At 38.6% G+C, this 19,421-nt stretch overlaps 2 protein-coding genes across 2 annotated transcripts; one reads left to right on the top strand and one right to left on the bottom strand.

Annotated features, from left to right (window-relative positions):
- The first annotated feature begins 497 nt into the window (after positions 1 to 497).
- bag2 (BCL2 associated athanogene 2) lies at positions 498 to 5,166 on the top strand. Its single transcript, XM_053502553.1, has 3 exons — positions 498 to 797; positions 4,017 to 4,126; positions 4,223 to 5,166. Exons 1-3 carry the CDS (start codon positions 673 to 675, stop codon positions 4,615 to 4,617), a joined length of 630 nt encoding a protein of 209 aa, XP_053358528.1. The 5' UTR covers positions 498 to 672; the 3' UTR covers positions 4,618 to 5,166.
- Positions 5,167 to 5,856: 690 nt separating this feature from the next.
- rab23 (RAB23, member RAS oncogene family) lies at positions 5,857 to 17,815 on the bottom strand. The gene is made up of 7 exons (XM_053502598.1): positions 17,521 to 17,815; positions 13,411 to 13,618; positions 12,045 to 12,130; positions 11,656 to 11,812; positions 11,219 to 11,301; positions 10,415 to 10,507; positions 5,857 to 9,756 (listed from the first exon to the last, which is right to left on the bottom strand). The coding sequence occupies exons 2-7, from the start codon at positions 13,563 to 13,565 to the stop codon at positions 9,617 to 9,619; spliced, it is 714 nt and encodes a 237-aa protein (XP_053358573.1). The 5' UTR covers positions 13,566 to 13,618; positions 17,521 to 17,815; the 3' UTR covers positions 5,857 to 9,616.
- Between the last annotated feature and the right edge of the window lie 1,606 nt (positions 17,816 to 19,421).

Raw genomic sequence — 19,421 nt, forward strand, 5'->3', positions numbered from 1 at the left:
CCTGATGTACACAGGACAATGTCTTTTGACACAGACTTATGGAGGTCGGTGCTCCCTGTGACTGCCATCTGTTGGCGTGTTACAAAATTAGTCTCGAAACTTTTTGATACCACCTGATAGTTTGAATTTTATTGAATTAAGCCTGACACACATATATATATATATATATATATATATATATATATATATATATATATATATATATATATCATAAATCATTTACAAATCGTTTGTATTGTATCTTTTTCCAATCTGTGTGTAACGTTAATACATATGTTTCTTTAACTGTAACAGAACTAAACAGTGTTAGACGTTTAAAACGTATTTAAAGTGTTTCATGGTGGACTTTACAGTTCCCGCAAAACACAATGCTTATTCTCAAAGGTCTTATCTTCCGAAGAATCCCCTCCTTCCCTTCCCTGTGTAACACTGGAGAGGAGTGTGAGTTTACCGCTGGAAAGTTCCAGACCATGTTTGGAGATGTTCCTCAGGCCCGCTGTCCATCAAGGAACCTTCTAGAAAGCTCTGGAGTGAATACGAGAAGAGAGAAAACCCGCTGCACGGCGTCACACACACACAAACACACACACACACGGATATACAGAGAGAGAGAGAGAGCGCGCGCGCGAGAGAGACAGTGTGTGTGTGTGTGTGTGTGTGTACTGTACCATCATGGCTCAGGCGAAAATCAGCGCTAGGTTGAATCCCGACGCCGCTAAAGGGAAGTTCAGCCGGTCGGTGTCGATGGCGGATCGCTCCACGCGCTTACTGGAGAGTCTGGATGAAATCGAAATGAGGTGGGAACTTTTAGCATAAACGGGACACTTTCGTAAGGGTTTGTGTGTGAAGCCAGGGCGAGGTGTTCCCTCCTTATCCTACGACTTCTACTGTATATGAATAAATAATTAAATAAGTAAGGTTTTATCTGTACATAGTTCAGAACTCGCTCTTTCAATCATATCTTCATGTTTCATACACAGAAACCAGTCTCAGATGATAGTATTATTAATAATCTTTTTTATTATTAATAATTATTATTATTAATAATAATAATAAATATGTCTGTATGTCGGTCCAGCCAGATCATGTCACAGCATCACACAGAACTGTCTGTACCTTAATGAAACTTTAGCAGTACCTGGATATCTGTCTGAAGTTTAACCTTCACCATAAGTGAAACCAAAATGTTGAGTAAAAGCGATGTTATGAACAGTTATGTGCCGCATTTAATAATCTACTTTCAAATATGTAAACAAACACCTGCAGCAATAGATGTGCATTAGAAAAGCTCAACTGATTATGTTTCCTGGGATTATGTAATATTTTTCACAGCGCTGGAGAGGGAAAAAAAAATGATCTGCGATCTACATTTTCTATTACCGAACAGAGAGTGTGTTTGGCTGATGATGGAAGAAGTAAATCTTTGCATAAACAAGGCATAAGATATTTCTCTGTATTAGTAAGTTAGACAGAGTTCTGCCGTACAGACAGACAGGCATGTACGTGGGCTTCAACCTGAAGTAATAATAATATCACTGATCACGTTAAAGCTGAGCAGCTTATTTTTTAGCTTTAACCTTTTAATTCCTTCTAAAAACTCTTTTCCAGTCAATGACGGGTTCTGCAGCTAGTTATAAACAAGTCTTAATAAACTCTGGTATATCCTATAAAAACTTGTTGACATGACTAAACCATGAACAGCTGGAAGAATGCTGCTGATCGTGCGAGGCTATAAATACCATCTGCAACGCGAGGTGCACTGGAGGCACTACACCAGACTTCCTCAAGTCCAGCCTCGAAGAACTATACAGCTTACACAGACTTTCCTGTTTTCCACATCTCATTCAACCAGCTTTGAGTGTGTGTGTGTGTGTGTGTGTTAATGCAGGGAAATCCTGCTAGGCTGCATAAATAGGATGTTAAAACTCATATAAGTCATACCAATTATCTTGGTTTGGGTATGTTTTCCATCATAGCCAGGTTCAACAGAATGATTCTATACTGGGTCTCTTTGGGAGAGCTCAGAGTGGTTATTCAGCATTTTCTGTGCACTTCAGAGAAGCACTCCAACCCCATGGGGAACACACCAAACTAACACCGCTTCTGAGGGGCCTGTGTTTTGTGAACACAACATGATCCAGGTTCACTTCACTTCACCTTTTGTTATTGTATTACAGCCCAGTCAGAGCTACAGTGTGAACAGAAACAGGACTGAGATCACATCAGGGCTGAAGTGGACCAGAAAGAGAACTAATTTCTTGCTAAAATCAACTTATAATGTGAACATGAAAAAATAACCAAGGTGCATTTCTTTTGTTCAAATTTTTGGTTCCCTTTATTAATTAACACCCAAGCGCACAGATCTGTGCCGGTAACACAGCATACTGTAGAATAATGACGCTTATATATATATATATATATATATATATATATATATATGCTTATGTGGAAGCTTAGTAGCCAGTGTGTGTTAACGGGGAGAGTACAGGCATCCAACAGAGCGTCACTGTTCTGCCCAATACTACTGTAAGTCCTACAGTATATATGTTTATTTAATTATAAAGAAAAACTAAATTGGCTAAAATGATCTAAGTTTTAAGGACTATAGGACTTTCATTTAAAAAAGGACCATATGTATAAACACATTACGTGTTGGATTTTACCTTCGGGTAAGGTGGATCTTAAGGAAACTCCAGTTTGTACTGTAACAGTTTGTTTGGTTGTAGCATGGAATTATGCTCATAATTCAAAATGGTTGAATGTGGCTTTGCCGTACTGTGGTGTACTAAGTTAGCCTTATACCTCCATGGTCTGGGTTCGATTCCTCGGGGTCCGTGTGTATGTATTTGTACCTTCTACAATACAAACGCATGCAGATAAGGCTAGTTGGTGTTCCCAAATTGCTTGTAGGGTAAATGAGTGTGTGTGTTTGTGTATATGTGTGTGTGCCCTGCAATGGATTGGCACCCTGTTCAGGATGTATCCCGCCTCGTGCCGTAAGTCTCCTGGCATAGGTTCCATCATCCATCATCCAGCGGTATAGATGATGAGTGAGTGAGTGAGTGAGTGAGTGGATGTGGATTGATTATAGTACTGGAAGCTTTTTGGCAGCAATAACTGCAATCAAACATTTGTGATTTCTGGTAATAAGTCTTTTACTTTAATGTGAAAAAATCTTGGCCCACTTTTCAGAATTGTTTTAATTCAGCTGCATTGGAGGGTTTACGATCATAAATAGATTATTTAGGGTCATGCCACAGTATCTCAATCAGATTGAAGTCCCGACAATCATGACTAGGCCACTCTAAAACATTCTTCTTCAGATTTTTCCAGTAGAGAGCAGAAATTATGGTTTCATCAATTATTGCAAGTATATTCAGTTCCAGAAGCTGTAAAGCAGCCCTAGTTTACCAATTACTTTTTCACACAGTGCCAGGCAGGTTAAGACAGCTTTCCTCTCTTAATAAATGAAATAATTAAAAAACTGCATTTTGTATTTACTTTGATTTAGGTTAACTTTGTGTAATATTAAAATTTGTTTGATTATCTGAATCATTTAAGTGTGACAAATATGCAAAAAAAATTTGTTTTTCAATGTGTGTGTTAATGCTTCAACAGAAATACCTTTTAGATAATGCCTTTTTTTCACTCCTCCTCCAAATGCACCAGTTCAGTGTCTATGTAAATGAGCTACTGCTACATAGACACTGACACATAGAGAAAAGCAGAGCTAAGCAACAAGTCGGGGGAGGAAATCTTCTTAGATGAGTTTACTTTCGGGGAAAAAAATGTAATTGGCACACTGGAGACCCATCTGAATGTCTAAACATGACTAAAAAGTGATTTTTACACAATAGGTCACTATTAGGCTACTTACAGTATACACTAATATTATCTATCTGCTATTGTAAATAGGCGGTCACACACTTCCTACTCTAGAGATTGATGTGTGTATGTGATTTCATGTACTGAAAAATGTCTTGTATAAACAGTAGTGTATCCATTGTGTGTTTCAGGGTGGAGGCACTAAGGGAAGCCGCCACAGCTATGGAACACGAGAGGGAGTGCTTAATTGAAATGATCCAGACCATTCAGAACAGCCAGGAAATGCGAACCATTTGCGATGGTAAGGCCACACATTAAAAACCCCTTGTGACTTGTGCACAGATTATAGAAAGCTAAGTGCAGAACTGATACACACCCTGCTTTTCTGCTTCTCCAGGAGAGAGAGAAGAACTCACTCTGACTGCTGGTAGACTCATGGGCCGGACACTGACGGTGACCGTGTCTGTAGACACCATCCGAAACCCGCAGCAAGAGGACGCACTGCGGACAGCAACAGCCATCATCGATGAGATCGCTGCTAAAGTGCTCGATGACATGGAGAACGCGAGGAACAAGCTGCAGGCCCTTCACGCCGCATGCCTGACGGAGACAGCGCTTGTTCCAGTTGACCAAAAATTCCAGACCATCGTGATCAGCTGCGCGCTGGAAGACCAGAAGAAAATCAAGCGGCGTCTCGAGACACTCATACGGAACATGGACAATGCGGAGAAAACCATCAAGATCATGGATAACCAGAAGGTAGACGAGTCCAAAAGTGCTAATGGCAAATGATGACGTTTGGACAGCACCACCAGTTATGGACTGATTAGTGCCTTTACTAATCGATGGGATCAGCACAGCTTATCATTTCTCACCATGTTTTTATGTAATGTTACATTTGTACAGTCCACCATTTTGGACTTCTGGTTAATTACAAGATTACAAAAATTTTATACACTGCTTGGCCAAATTTTATTTTATTTTTTACCATTTTCAGAAGGGTCAAATTATTGGTCTGCATCAAGCAAAGAAAACAACTGCGACTGGGTTAAGTACCGTAAACAGTCAACTCTGCAAATGTGGTCAGAAAAAAAGGAATGAATGGAAATCACTTAAAGTTGCATGGTTAAACAAATTCAACAATAAAAACCATAGTTATATTTTATAGTGAAAGTAAGAGCATTTCCATATGCACAATGTGATCAAAACTCATCATGCATAGTGGCTACTGTACAAGCCTCTGGAAGCAGTGTTATGATCTGGGGTTGGATCTCAGGTCTAGGCTCAGCAATGTCATGTGGCAATAAAATTAAATAAAAATAAAATGACACTGCAATTCAATTTTTTTAACTTTTTTAATTAATTAAGTTCTACCAAACATTGAGTGTTGAAACATCTTAAAGATTAATTACAAAAAATGGCTAAGAGTTTGAGTCTTATGGACATCTGTAGTTGAGAGCGCTCATTAACGTTCCAGGTTTTTTAGGGTTTCAAAGTAAAACCAAACAACACTAAATACTTGGTTTGGGTCACACTCATCAAATACAGACATGGATAGCATTATACTGCATCCAATGTACTGTATGATGGGTTTTGAGCTGCACATGGTATACACACGCTAAGTGTTCAGGTCAGACCCCATCTGCCATCATGTCTGGATGGAATTCTTCATAAAGCTGCTAAGGAGCAAAGTGTTTGAAATGGAGGAGTGTCCGAGAAGCCTTTGTAAACAGAGATGGGACCACGTCTAAACGCTAAGTGCTGTTGAGTAGCCATTGATCATAAAAATAAACCACTTTAAAGTTTTTGCAATGTCATGTAGTATCTTAGGATTTACCTTTAGGACAAAAACAAAACATTTTACCTTAGAAAAAAATAGAAAAGGTTTTTTTTTTATTTTGTGATAAAATAATTAGTAATGCACAGTGCAATAATGTAGTTTATTCACATTAGCTTACTGTAGATTAAACAAGCAAGCATGCTTAAATATTATAGTAGAATATATATTTTTAAGTAAAGAGAGACGGAAGATTAAAATAGAGTCTTTATTTGTAAAATGACCACCATCTACCAGAGCAAAGACGTAAATGTACAAAGTGACACCAGATAAGACACTTTCGGGGGGGAAAAAAAACAGGTTTGAAAAAAAGTTGTTTTTTCCTTCAATAAACATCTCAGGAATATTTATAGACCAGCGAGCGAAGAAATGCTCACTACATTTAGTTGAAATGTAAATCTTTTCATTTTTATATAAAAGCATCATAACCGAAAGCACAAACGTAGACCACAATTAGCAGTTAATATAGCAGAATATTATGCTCGAGGTTGTGCTCGGTGATAAAGTGACCTGGTAATATACAGTACAGTGCAAAATCTTGAGCCACCTCTCATTTCTTCATATTAAATATAAGTGGTAACAAATGTTTTACTGCGACAGCTGCAAGTGCCTAAAGATCCAATAAAAATAAATAAATATATTTTTCTTTCTGTAACAACCTCATCAGCAACCTCATTTCCCCTCTTGTCTGTTTCAACCACTCAGCATTTAGCACCAGCAGTATATATATCATGGGTCTGATCATCTGCACCAGTTTCTTAATGGTTTATGCCTTACATTAGATTTGGGGTTTTTATGCTTGAATGATTCACAGGTCACTGTGTAGCTTAAATAACAAAAAACATTCCTCTGAAACTCAGGTACAAGGACTAGACTAAAAATCAGTCTCTAACATGGCAAAAATGAAAGCCTGGAAAGGTATTACTCAAGACTAGATAAAAAAATCTGAGCCTTTGGAAGCAAAATATAATGAATTGAAGCCTGGCTCAAGACGTTTGCATAGTACTGTATACATTTTTTTTTTTTTTTTTTACAAAGTGCCTCGACTCCATTGTATTGTAGGTATGATTCTTATATCCAAGGAGCGTAAATGATTAAATCACACACAAATACAAAATACAAAGAGAGTAAAGTCATATAAAGCTGTAAACATATCGCTGGTCATTGTGGCTAAGTACCATCGATACACATTCGTACATGAATTAAATGTAAGGCATGCGTTGTGTGCGAATGTAACAAAAAAGAAATTGTAGCAGTGTGTTTTACATATTGTCATGAATGCTCAGCTGCAACGGGTGATTTTCTCATTTCATCAGATATTATACAACAGAACAAAACATGTATAGTATAAAAATATCAGTGGGGAAAGAACTCGGGCTGAATATTTGCAGGATACTGGAGGATCATCTCTGGCTTTCATTTTTACATTTTATTCAGGATTAATACAGTATATCTCATATCTGTCTTGTATCGTATTCTATATCAATTGTTCATTCATTGCTTTGTATAAAAGCATCTACCAAATCTACATGTGCACAAATGTCTTGCAAACTGTAGTAAGAACACAATCCGAGACACAGGACCGTTTCACAAAAAAGATTTTATAGACGGCAAAACTGAATGCCCCAACTGTTTATCTCTTTTTGGGAAAACACAAATCATTACAACACATGGGTTGTGTTTACATTACCAGGGTGAGGTGAGTCTGATTTGTGTTTTTCTGAATTCATGAAACAGATCAGTTTTTTTTCCATATCTGTGTGATCACAAATCTGATCTGATCAAAAATCTGTATAAAAAACGAGCCACTGTCATATTTGGATTCAATGGTAAATAACCATGTGACATAGAATCAAACACTCAAATTTGTGACTTTTTTCCCCTCTAACACACTTCCCTCAATGTCTGTGTCCTCATCTGGCATGGACAGTGCAACAAAACGATTGAGAAAAATTCATTGAAAGGACGGGTAAATTATAAATCTTAAGGCAATCTATAGAAAGCATGTAATGGTCGTGAGCATGCAGTCAAAAGATTATGGGTCACTTGTGGTCACTTTTTCACATACAAAAATCAGAATCGTGCAAGTAAGCTTGCTGTGATTGTTTTAAGTGATTCTGATGCCTGAAGAGGCAGCTTGTTTAATGCCATGGTTCTCGAACAAGATTCTCTGAAGTTTATCCAAGGGGTCAGTAATGTTTATTCTTACATTGATAATATGGGAATTCGTCTTTATTACCAACAAATTGGTCCTATGAAGAAAATGCTCAGGAGTAATAAAAAGGTTTTGCGGCTTTAATGAATAACCCGAAATATTACAATGAATAACAAATATTAGTGTACACGTAAATATTGGTCTACCAGTTGAATAGTTGGATTACACTTTCTTGCAATCCACTTTAGCAGCAACGCCTATACAATCAGCTAATCCGTGTGTCAGCAGCACGCTGCAAAACTGACCACCGCCAGCCTAAACAAGACATGGTTCAATACATGGATTCCCTCTTTTAATGCCAAATTCTGATGCCACGTCTTCACACTAAAGCAGAAACTGAGAATCAACAAACCAAACTAGGTTGACCACAACTGACGAGTTATGGGTGACTCGGTGTAGTCAGATTAATGCTTTTGGCATCTTGATAGGAATGCTTTCCTTGCTGGTTTCATTTTTTGTCCAGTCACTAAGGTCACATTTCGGTTATTATATAACTCTCAGCATTTGACTTCTACTTCTGTATCTGCTGCCATATGATTGGCTGTTGGTATAACCACAGAAAAAAATGCTAATTAATATTCCGTACAAGTAGTGGAGTTGCTACGTAATTTAAGGGAACTAAACCCAGGAGCGTGAACGTACTGTACACTACATGTCACCAATTTTAACCAGCATAATAATGTTTGTTCACTTAACAAATGTTAATAATGATAATAAAATAATGAAACGAGGCTTTAATAGAGATATGCAGTGTAATCCACTGCTCACGGTAAATATTCTGTAGCGTTCGTGTTTACAAGCAGCCGAGCTGAACATTATGGTCTGTGCTTCTGCTGTGCATTGGTGAACTCTAGTGTTGGTCAGGACAAGCTGCATGTTAAACAAAGTGTGGTCACATTCTCGGAGGTTAAAATGTTACTAACAATATTTACATTTCATACAAGTACATACAGTTTTAAAAACTTTGTTTTTGGCACTGTTGTTAATTCTAAGGTTTTTAAGATGACATACAAAAATACTTTTTTTTTATTTTAACATGAACATCTAATTGTTTTTATGGAAAGATGTGTTACCAAGTCATACACCTCCACACACATATTGCACGAGAGAGAAAACAGTCCAATGCACAAATGGTTTGAGTCAAAATGATGTACGTTATAAAGAATCTTGTTAGTGTGTGTTGTGTTAGTTACCCTGCTCTACACCATATAAAGTAACACACAAGTCTTCATTCCTATAATCTTGTTGCATCTACTACTTCCTTTCATTTCATATCAATTTGAAAAATATGTTTGTTATCCAAATCAATGGGTCAGAGTCTAGATATAACTATTTAAGGAAAAAACACAACTATTTTTAATCTATTGTTTTTCTTGGTGATTGTAACAATGCGGAGCTACTTTGTTAGTCTGGCTGTGAAAGCAAGGCATCATTTCAAAGGCCTTATTAAAACGTACCAGAGTGTCACAAACCAACATCGCTTTCCTGCAATTCCATCGTTAAAAGACATCCAGCCTTACATGTGACATGAGGCTCATCCACAGGAACCAGAGACATTGTAATAAAAAAGAAAAAAACACAATATGGGGAAAAGCTAACCTCAATCTAAACACCACCTCCGACCTCAGAGTGTTTATGCCGAGGCGCAGCCTTTTACATACTCTGATTGATGTTGACGACTGACGCATGTTACCCGGACCTACAAGGCAAACAAGGCATAACGCGTACAAGGAAACGTTCTAGAGAAGTCTGCAGCTACCGAATGGGATTTTAGTCTTCTTGGTTCTTTGCTTGTTTGGTCGCAGGTTGATGACCTCACGGCCATTGAGATCACTGGAGTTCTGGTTCGGGTGGTTGCCGCTGCTAGTGTTGAAAACGCCTAAAAGGTAAAGCAAACAAATTAAAATGACTGACACGACCTCATCATTTACTTGGACACAGGACATACTTTTTAAAAAGAACTTATGATCAGAGATGGGCAAAGTACACAAAGTCCTCAATTTACATGTGTACTTGGGTAAAAGTACAGAATTATCGGTCTTAAAATGTACTTAAGTGTCAAGGACAGAGCTAGTGTTAGTGCACAGAAGCCTTTTCAAAAATAGTAAAAAAAAAAAAAAAAATCTCTCTCTCTCTCGAGAACGTGCTGTTTTTTTTTTTCAAGATGCATTTAAGATTCAAAGAACTTAATCTCAGAGGGAAATTGCTTGCCCGTCTTCGAACAGCTCCACTTTTGATTCAAACTCCGGTCACATTATTAGACGTGTCTTGAAGGAAAGGCAATTCACATAATATTTCAAATACCTCACACCAATGTGGTTATATAACACAACGGCATGAATAAATATATAGTTAAATAAAAGTACAGATATTTGCTGTACTGTTGAGTGGAGTAAAAGTAAAACGCATGTATTTAATAATGATAATAAAATAATTAAAAACAGTATCGAAGTATACATACTCGGTTATCTCCCACCTCTGGTTAAAACATTGTGGTGTAGCGTTTCCCAAAGGAAAAAAATCATTTTCTTTCTCACCAATTTTATTGCTTGATGTGTGAACGACTTCAGGATCTTCAGCCGTCTGCTGCTTGAGTCGCTGCAGGTATTTTTCCGCTAGATATTTAAAAACTATAAGACAGAAGAACCGTGCAATTACAGTAGGGAAATAAATACTAATACACCAGAAACACATTTAGCTTTTAGGACAGATCAACCAAGCAGGGTTATGTACAACTGGCAATAGAAAATGACAATGATCATTTTCATTAATATTAATGTTTTTGTTATGGCCAGATCTACAGACTACATGGAGGACAGTTTCACTGCAGCAACACTTATATACAGTAGAGCTGCTAGTGCTTATATTCACATTTTTAGAAATATGATTATTTCATTTGTTTTATTAGAACTTAGAAAAAAGTGAATTGGAAATATTTGAATAACAGACTAATCAAACCTCATATTGTGTCCTGAAACAAAGTTAAATATTAAATTAAGCATCCATGTTAGCTTTTGCATCTAAAATGGTATTAACCTTTGCACAAAATGTCATGTCTCTAGGCTTGGTTCCTTAAAAATTAAAAGATATTTTAAAATATTAAAAATATTGCTATATCAGTTAGTAAACTCTACCCTCCCACATCACAGCTAATATTACGCGGTCTCTATCTTTTGCATTTTGTGTGATATTTAGCTGAGAGTTCAGTATGCTTTTACTCTCATAATAAACTGACCATGACTGGCCACTTGTGCGTCATTTTATTGATCAAGCAGTGATGTCATTTCATTCATTACCTGTCCCTGTAAGATCAGTCACGTTACTGTCACAGTGTTACCGACCTTCGTTGACATTGAGATCCTCTTTGACCGAAGCCCGATAAAATCTCAACTTCAGCTTCTTAGCAAGACCCTCTGCTTCCTCACTGTAACGAAAAGAGTGTCCGATATTAATGTAACGTGAATGACGGATCATTAAAGTACATTAGAATAAATTCAATTAAATTCAGTTTTATTAATGTATGTCTCTTTTAGGAATGAAAAAAAAAAATATGTAAATGAGTTTGTCATGTGTGAGGAAATATGTATAAATCATAATTATAAATTTGTTCCTGATGAGCAAGCCGAGGACAACGGTGGCAAGGAATAACACCCTGAGATGGCAATAGGAAGAACCCTTGAGAAACCAGACTCAAAAGGGAAACCAACCTCATTTGGGTGATTTCAGACCTGCAGTCGTACTGTGCATTAGGAGGCTGAGAGTAAAGACTCAGTCTTACTTTTTAATCACTGTGTCATCCAGGAGGTCGATTTTGTTCTGCACCAGAACAGTGGGAATATCTCCAACCTCCATCTCCACTTTCTCCCTCCAGGTGCTGATGGCCTCGAACGACTCTCGGTCCGTAGTGGAGAAGACGAGTACGCAGGCCTGGGCACCTACAAAGTGTACAAATAACAATAAATAAAAGGGTATTTGTATTTAAAAGTGCATACCTTACAATAAACCAGTATTTACTTTTAAGACTTTACTCCATATAGATTAGTCACAAAATTATATTTTAGATGTTTGGCAAAAAAAAAAAAGGGGAAAAAAAATCCCTGGTTCTAGCTGCATCTAAAAAAAAGAAAGAAAAAAAAACCCCTCTTTAAACTTGCTGGTGAACCTCACCTCTGTAATAAGCCTTAGTGATTGCGTCAAACTCCTCCTGACCCGCCGTGTCCCACAGCATCAACCGCACGTCCTCATCGTTTACTCTGAAACACACATGAGCCGAAGATTTTACAGATTAGCAAAGCAAAAAACATGTGCATGTGGAACATAAATAATAATTAGCTCCGGTTAATTACACACATCAGTGCATTTGTACTATCGACAACTAAACTAAAACAGCTGCCCTTTACCCTTTCCATATACAGTACAGTTCCTTACACTTCAGGAAAATAAAAACGTTTTAATACTAAACAATATACTATAAAAGAAAATTTTAATACTAAATTAAATGGCCATACTAAATGTATTATCCTAAATGTATTTATTGCAATACTTTTAACATAAATTTATTACTGTGCTATATTAGTATACATATGATAATAACATAATATTAGTAATATTTTATTATAACATACATAATATTTTTCTTTTTCTGAAATGGGTATACATCGTTTATTACTCTGTATTTTCACCTATTTTATTTATTTAAAAATTCCTGTACCCGATGCATCAATTTCCCAGCACTGTATCAGGATCGAACTGATCTATGGGAACGCCTCATGTTCTCCAGAGCTGATGGTGTCTATTATATACAAACGGTTCACTGGTAACATTACATTCATATCCTAATAAGATTAATATTAAACAAACTTAACAATATGCTAATAGTTGACGAACCTATTCATACTCCAACCTAAAAAGAAAGAAAAAAAATCTTGTCGTATCCTTTCATTGTAAATTGTTTGTAAAGATTTCAAACAATGGATTAGCCGTTAAAATAGCGCTCTCGGGCTTTAAATCTTGTAAAACGTTATAACGCTGCTCACCCCACTCCCCTCATCAGTGTTAAATAATTCATCCGTGTATCAGCATGGATCTGACAGCAGGACTCCGGCTTAGCAAGTTTCCATTGTTGATTGCTGCACATTTTTGTCCGCACGCTGACTAGCAGTGATGAGTCAGAATCTTAGTCACAATGGCCTCTGATGAATTTTTACGTAAGACAATCACACTCTGGACTCTATACATAAACGCATACACACACACACACACCATTTAAGCTTCTGCCAGTTTAAAAGACTAAATCACAGGAAGAACATTCTGTCTGAAGGAGCGCTGATCACGTGCTATTAATTATGTGAAGGGGACGGAAAAAAAAATAAAATACTGTAAGCTTTTTTTAATGACAAGTTTATAAAAGAGTGAACAAAATATAATTGGATAAATAAACAGCAGGAAACCCAGACATCCACTGATGACTAAGAGAGTGGAAAGCAGAGCTCATTAACAACAACAAAAAAAATAGGGCAAACAGGGCACTTACATTATTTGCCTTTCCAGGAAGTCGACGCCAATGGTCTTCTTGTAATCCTTGGTGAAGATGCCCTTGCAGTATCTCTGGATCATACTCGACTTTCCGACGGCACCGTTTCCCACAACCACCACCTTGATGGCCACCTCCATGTCCTCTTCCAACATGGCTGCAAGCTTGGCTGGAAAACTTGCGGGCTTGTAGTCGTCTCACTTGAAGTCTGTTTGGGGAAAAAAGGTAAGACAGCTTTTTAAACAGCGTCCTCAGACATTTAAAGACGGAAAAATCCTTCGTGTTTGAAAAACTATGGGCGGCCATTCTGGCTGTTTGTTTCCTACTGAAAGGCCGAGCTGCTTGATTTAGGGTGTGGTCACACAGCGAGACAACAAATGCCATGACCACAACGCACTGGTTTTGAGGAGAAGATGTTGTACGCAACAAACACAACAAGCATTTTTGGACGTTTAGCTGAGTGACTGTAGAGAGAGATGGTCGCACATTAAAGTCACATGAATTGCTGATGAACAGGCACAAAAACATTTCGGTTGGTATAACAGAAGTTTCAAATTGTACCCCAAAACCACAGGAGGAATATTTTTCCACACAAACAATCTTTGTACAAAGATTTCCTGATAAAAAGTAGTATTTATTTTACATATGGTAGAATTGGAAACTTGCATTACTTATCCTCAAATTTGTATTTGTATCCTCAATGTACCTAATGCTCAAAAGCTGCGCATATACAAGAGGGTGAGTCAAAAATTACCAGCACTCTTGCTTTTCAGCACACTTTGTCCACCTGTCAACAAGCTTTTACATTCCTAAATTAAATGTTTTACCACAAATGCACCGCCGTCTCCACTTCTTCATCAACCTTCGTCCTCGTAGTGCTGTTTTAGGGGACCGAATAGGTGAAAATCCAATGAAGCGAGATCAGAACTATAGAGAGAGAGGATGCTTTAACACCTCAAAACAAAGTTTTTGCAGAGTGCCGACAGTGTGGGCAAAAGTGTTTGGTTGGTGCATCGTCATGATAGGTCACGCTCACAACTGCACAGCACGGATTGGGAAGACAGTAGCCTTGAACAGAAAGCGCTGATATAATAACAGAGGGAAAAAACTGATATGATATCATGCTATTTGGTGTATTGAGATTTATCTCAGTTCAAAATTATTTTTAGCTTTTGTTACAATTCTAAACTAACTTGGCAAATAATTCACTCCTCCACACAGGATGCTGTGCTGCCTGCTCATGTGTGAATAGTTTAGAGAGCACCACCTATAGGATCATAGAGGAACTGCAACATTTAACCAAATATGAGGGAAATTGCAAATACCACCATATATCAAAAACCTTTTTTTTTTTTTTTTTTTTTTATAAATGGTGATGCATGAATTACCACACAAAGAAAAAAATCCTGATATAATCACCCTCATCCCTTATATGCAATGACCTGACCAAAAAAATAAAACAAGAACCACAGGAGAGACATTAGGACACAGGAGAGACCACACTGCTTGCATATCCTGTTACATTACAGAGGCCTCTTGACTCCTGTCTCTTAGAAAGGTAACTAAATACAGCGGGACGGTCTCACGCAGCGACAGTACCCACAGGAGCACTTTAATACCCAACAGAGCGAGATAGAATTCACATTGTTTAGCTCTCAGGACACATGTCAGTGGAATAAAGGGAAATAAAGCATTCAAGACCAAACCTTACTAACTAAATGATTAGAGGTAATGTGTTGTCATGCTCAGGGTCTGTATCACAACAAGGACGTAATTAGAGCCTTTTAAGAACCCTAGTGTTATTTGGTAGTCCCTCTCAAGAAACTATTAAAAGTTCTTCTTGACAAAAGGTCCAAGCGGAAACTTTTTTTTTATTGCACCAGCTTTAAAAAGAAAAAAAAAAAAAAAAAAAAAACGCAGATTAGAGCCCGTTGCTAGAGGACGCTACATCAACATTAATTATTAGCAATAGAGCAAAATCACGTAGTCTCTCGAGTCATAGCCGATCTCTCCTGCGCTCTCTTCCTCTCTCTCTCTCTCTCCAAGGCACACCATTTTATTTACCAAAATGCTCACATGAGGATTATTAGACAGAGGAAACACAAAGCAAGCTTACTGTACCTGTAGTAAATGAGCTGTTCTTGAAGAACATAAGAAAAAGAGAGACAAAAGAAAGTGTCTTAAATGGGCTAAGACTCCAAAATGCTCGGAGTTTTTTGGCGTAAAGAACCCAACAGGCTATAACTATATTATGCAATTCTAAGGTCACATGACACAGGTCCAATAACGTCTCCGCAGGCAGGTGCTCAGCTTCAGGCAAGTCGCTGCTCAGATACAGCACATTCATACATGACAAGAAAATCCCAGGACATAAGGATGTGACAGACCTACACACTGGCTACTCTACTAAACAAATTACAAGATTTCCACTCACAATTTTATAATGTCGTCCTAACTGAAATTAAAAGCTAGAAGTAGTGGAGAAAGTAATCACTGCAACATAGCTAAATGCGAGGAGCTACTGCAGACGCTCAGCACAGCTAGTTAGTGACGAGTAGAGTAGTCACAAAGTTGCTGAGGTCAGAGGTAGCATGTAAGACTTTGTCAGGATGTCTTTGTGAATATCTAAACAGTCAGTTCAGTAGTTTGGTGTGCTGTGGACGAAGACTTTTTGTTTAACAACGGAAAAACTAAATTGTTCTTGTGGTGAAGATTTAGTCCCATTCATCCCTCTGGGAACAGAGCAGGCCAATGTTGAGTACCCGGAGAAAACCCACCAAGCACAGGGAGTACATGCAAACTCAGTGCACACAGATCCCAAAGCAGGAATCGGACCAAGACCCTGGAGGTGCAATGCTAACCACTAAGCCACCGTTCCATTGTAGTTGGTTAAAATAAAATAGCATTCAGTTTGTCATATTGCCTAGGTTGTGCTGAAAAAAGGATCTCACTCTATATTGCACAATCATGAGCCCTAAAAACAAACAAACAAAAAAATGCTCTGGTTTTTAAGTAATACATGCTCTGACAAACAGCACCATCCATCCATGTTTGTACACATGTGTGTTTAGTTCCTCACAATTTTACTTGGTTTTACTCTTTACATATGGATAGATGCAGGTAAGGGGCTGGTAGGTTCGATCTCTGAAAAGCGATAATAATAGAAATATTAAATGAATCAAAATTTTGTGTTAAAAAAAGTTCATATGCATTTGTTGTTTGTAGACCACTTTTGCACTGACAGCAGTATATTTCACACACCTGTGGGGAAAAACACTGGATTAACTAACTAGTCTCTCTGGTGTGTGACAAGGACCGTGACAATGCACACAACATGATGTTGTTTTATTAATAAACTAATAGTCTTTGGCAAATCGCTCTGTTATAAGTGGAGTGACACATTCCAGACTGTGACTACATGAAAAATAATAACCCACACAGTTCCTCCTCACCGTGTCACATCACACCACCCTGGGGCGTGGATTAACCCTAGCATGTTTTGAGAAATTCACACAACACCTTTCCATTATGATTATGACGGATGTGTACAGTATATTGATCTCTGACGTCATCAGGTGACTTCCTGAGCGTGCATTAGCTACTTACCCCCCTGAGGAAAAAACACTGACTTTCAACACCTGTGTGTGTGTGTGAACAGGTGGTGATGAGGTGTGAGTGTGTGTAAGGATCTATTCCTGCCATGCCTCCAAGCAACGCGTAACCAAGGAAGTCTAGGTGTGCGCGCGCGCGCGCGAAATCAATTAGATGAAAGCGATGGAAACTCTTTAATGTACACTGTATCCGTGACGCAACGAAATATTAAACAGAACGCGATATTTAAAGAAAGACTCGTTTACAAGGTTTAGAATGTGCGCTCGGTGTTAAAGAAGAGTGTGTGTGTTGTGTGTGAGAAGGCAGACGGTGATAAGATGATAAACACACTGATTAACACCCAGTTGCTGGGGGAAGCACCGTTACCGATAGCGTTACGGCTAGCAGCGCAGCTAACGGCGTCCCTACACCGCGCGCTGCGGCGAATTCACGCCCCGAAGGCAGGGATAGTTAACGCGTTAAACACCAATTGTCCGTGACATCGCCGTGTCGTCTTACCTGCTGCTCTCGCCGTTAACGCTTTCTCTTCCCGCTACATTCTTGAGCTGGGAGCGAAGCGCAAGCCGCCGCAGCCCCGCTGTCGCAAAACGTCGCAAATCTCCGCAGTTAAATCATCTGAGCTGCTGATTTCAGGCTGTACGCGCTCACTGCTCCCGTTAAACATCTACATAAAGTAAAAAATATTCGCAAAGAACCGCTTGTCTCTTTTATCCGAAGCGCTTTCTTTCACACCCGTGTTCTAGAAAAAATAAAATAAAATCCCGCCCACTTTTTCTGCATTGCCGAATAGCTCACGCGCTGGCATTAGCTGCTGTTCATGGCGCCTGTGTCACGTCAAGGCATCCGCCATATTGGAAAGGACCAAATGAAGGGTGTGTTCACACTTGTAGTTCTCAGTTCTTTTGGTTTTCACCTCCATACGTTTCAAGGTCAATTCTCTGTAGTAAAAAAAAACATCAGTGACAAACTGATATTCTGCAGAAGGTACAGGGAGTTGGACTGCTGAGGACTGAGATAAAGCCATTTTTCTGATGAATCCCCTTTCTGAAGGTGCTCTTGTCCCCAAGAGCACCTTCTCCCAACATATGGCACCTTCTCCTCCCGAATATGGCAAAGGTGATAATTGGCTCGAGGAACTGAACATTAAAATTTTGGGTCTATGACCAGGAAATCCCCAGACCTTAATTCCATTGAGAACTTGTGGTTAATCCTCAGGAAGCAGGCGGATAAACAAAAGCATTGATTATGCAAGAATGGGCAGCCATCAGTCAGGATGTGGCCAAGAAGTTGACTGACAGTGCGAATTTTAGAGGTCTTGTAAAACAAGGATTCCTTATGCTTTCAAAATCACTCTTACACAATTTCTGGAATATGGCCGAGCAAGCAAGGAAGAAAAACTCCACAGATGTGATAACCTGGTCATTCAGTTCATCAGCTGATTTAATTTTATTGCAGGAGCATAACATTTCTGACCACCTGAAGCAACTCCTGATGTACTTATCACACTAGAATAGAGTCACTCTGAACTCATCACACCACAAGACCTTTTTCCATTACTCCAAATCCAATCTTTATGATCTCTAGCAAATTCGAGCCTTAGTCCCAATCCTGAAAGTTCTCATTACATTGTATGTTTATGAAAATGCTCTAATTTTCACTATTATACATCGCTATAGTTTTTTTTTAATGATGCAACTTCATTCCCACACAGGTACGCTCACAGTATGGCATCAATGTTGATTATGATGCCTACTGTTACATTCAGTAAGGAACGCAGACGTTCCCCGCGACTCCATCCATGTGCATGAGTTTTACCTGCAGCTCCGCCCAAATGCAGATTTTGAAAGCCTGTTTGCTACCATTTCAAATGGGGAGTCCAATCAACTCGCTGCTGCTCCTCATGCTCCTCCTCGGCAGCCTTTGTTTCCGCCTGTCTTATGTGCCATCATTGTAGACACTCTGTAGTCTGATCTGGGGTTTCAGTAGCTATGAGCTCGGCCCAACGTACCCAGTTGTGCCATAAGACAATGCTGCCTACTGTTACAGACAGTGAGGAATGATCACACGATCACAGTATGACATAAAAAGTGTTAAGTGTGTAAAGTATAAAAAAAAAAATGTGCAAACACCTTAAACAAAGACCACCAAGATTTTTTGTTCGATAGATAGATAGATAGATAGATAACTTTAGTCAAGTCCCCAGAGAAACAGCTGTCAACACCAGTCGAGGCCAGAAACATCTTCATGGTAGAGTGAAACCATCCACAGACACATCTCAAAGAGACACATGGGACATCCATGCGACGAGACATGTGTAGCTCGACAGAGAGAGGTAAGAGAGAGAGGGGGAGAGAGAACAGGAGAGGGGAGAGCAGAAAAGGAGAGATAACAGTAAGGTA

Source organism: Clarias gariepinus, chromosome 8 (genome assembly GCF_024256425.1).
Source record: "Clarias gariepinus isolate MV-2021 ecotype Netherlands chromosome 8, CGAR_prim_01v2, whole genome shotgun sequence".
NCBI lineage: Eukaryota > Metazoa > Chordata > Actinopteri > Siluriformes > Clariidae > Clarias > Clarias gariepinus.

Excerpts from the sequence above, each read along its gene's own strand:
- rab23 (XM_053502598.1), bottom strand. The coding sequence starts at position 13,565 with ATGTTGGAAGAGGACATGGAGGTGGCCATCAAGGTGGTGGTTGTGGGA. Across the intron at positions 10,508-11,218 it reads GGATCTCAATGTCAACGAAG|TTTTTAAATATCTAGCGGAA; the intron begins GTCGGTAACACT and ends TCTGTCTTATAG. Across the intron at positions 9,757-10,414 it reads CACATCAAGCAATAAAATTG|GCGTTTTCAACACTAGCAGC; the intron begins GTGAGAAAGAAA and ends TTTACCTTTTAG.
- bag2 (XM_053502553.1), top strand. The coding sequence starts at position 673 with ATGGCTCAGGCGAAAATCAGCGCTAGGTTGAATCCCGACGCCGCTAAA. Across the intron at positions 798-4,016 it reads CTGGATGAAATCGAAATGAG|GGTGGAGGCACTAAGGGAAG; the intron begins GTGGGAACTTTT and ends TGTGTGTTTCAG. Across the intron at positions 4,127-4,222 it reads AATGCGAACCATTTGCGATG|GAGAGAGAGAAGAACTCACT; the intron begins GTAAGGCCACAC and ends CTGCTTCTCCAG.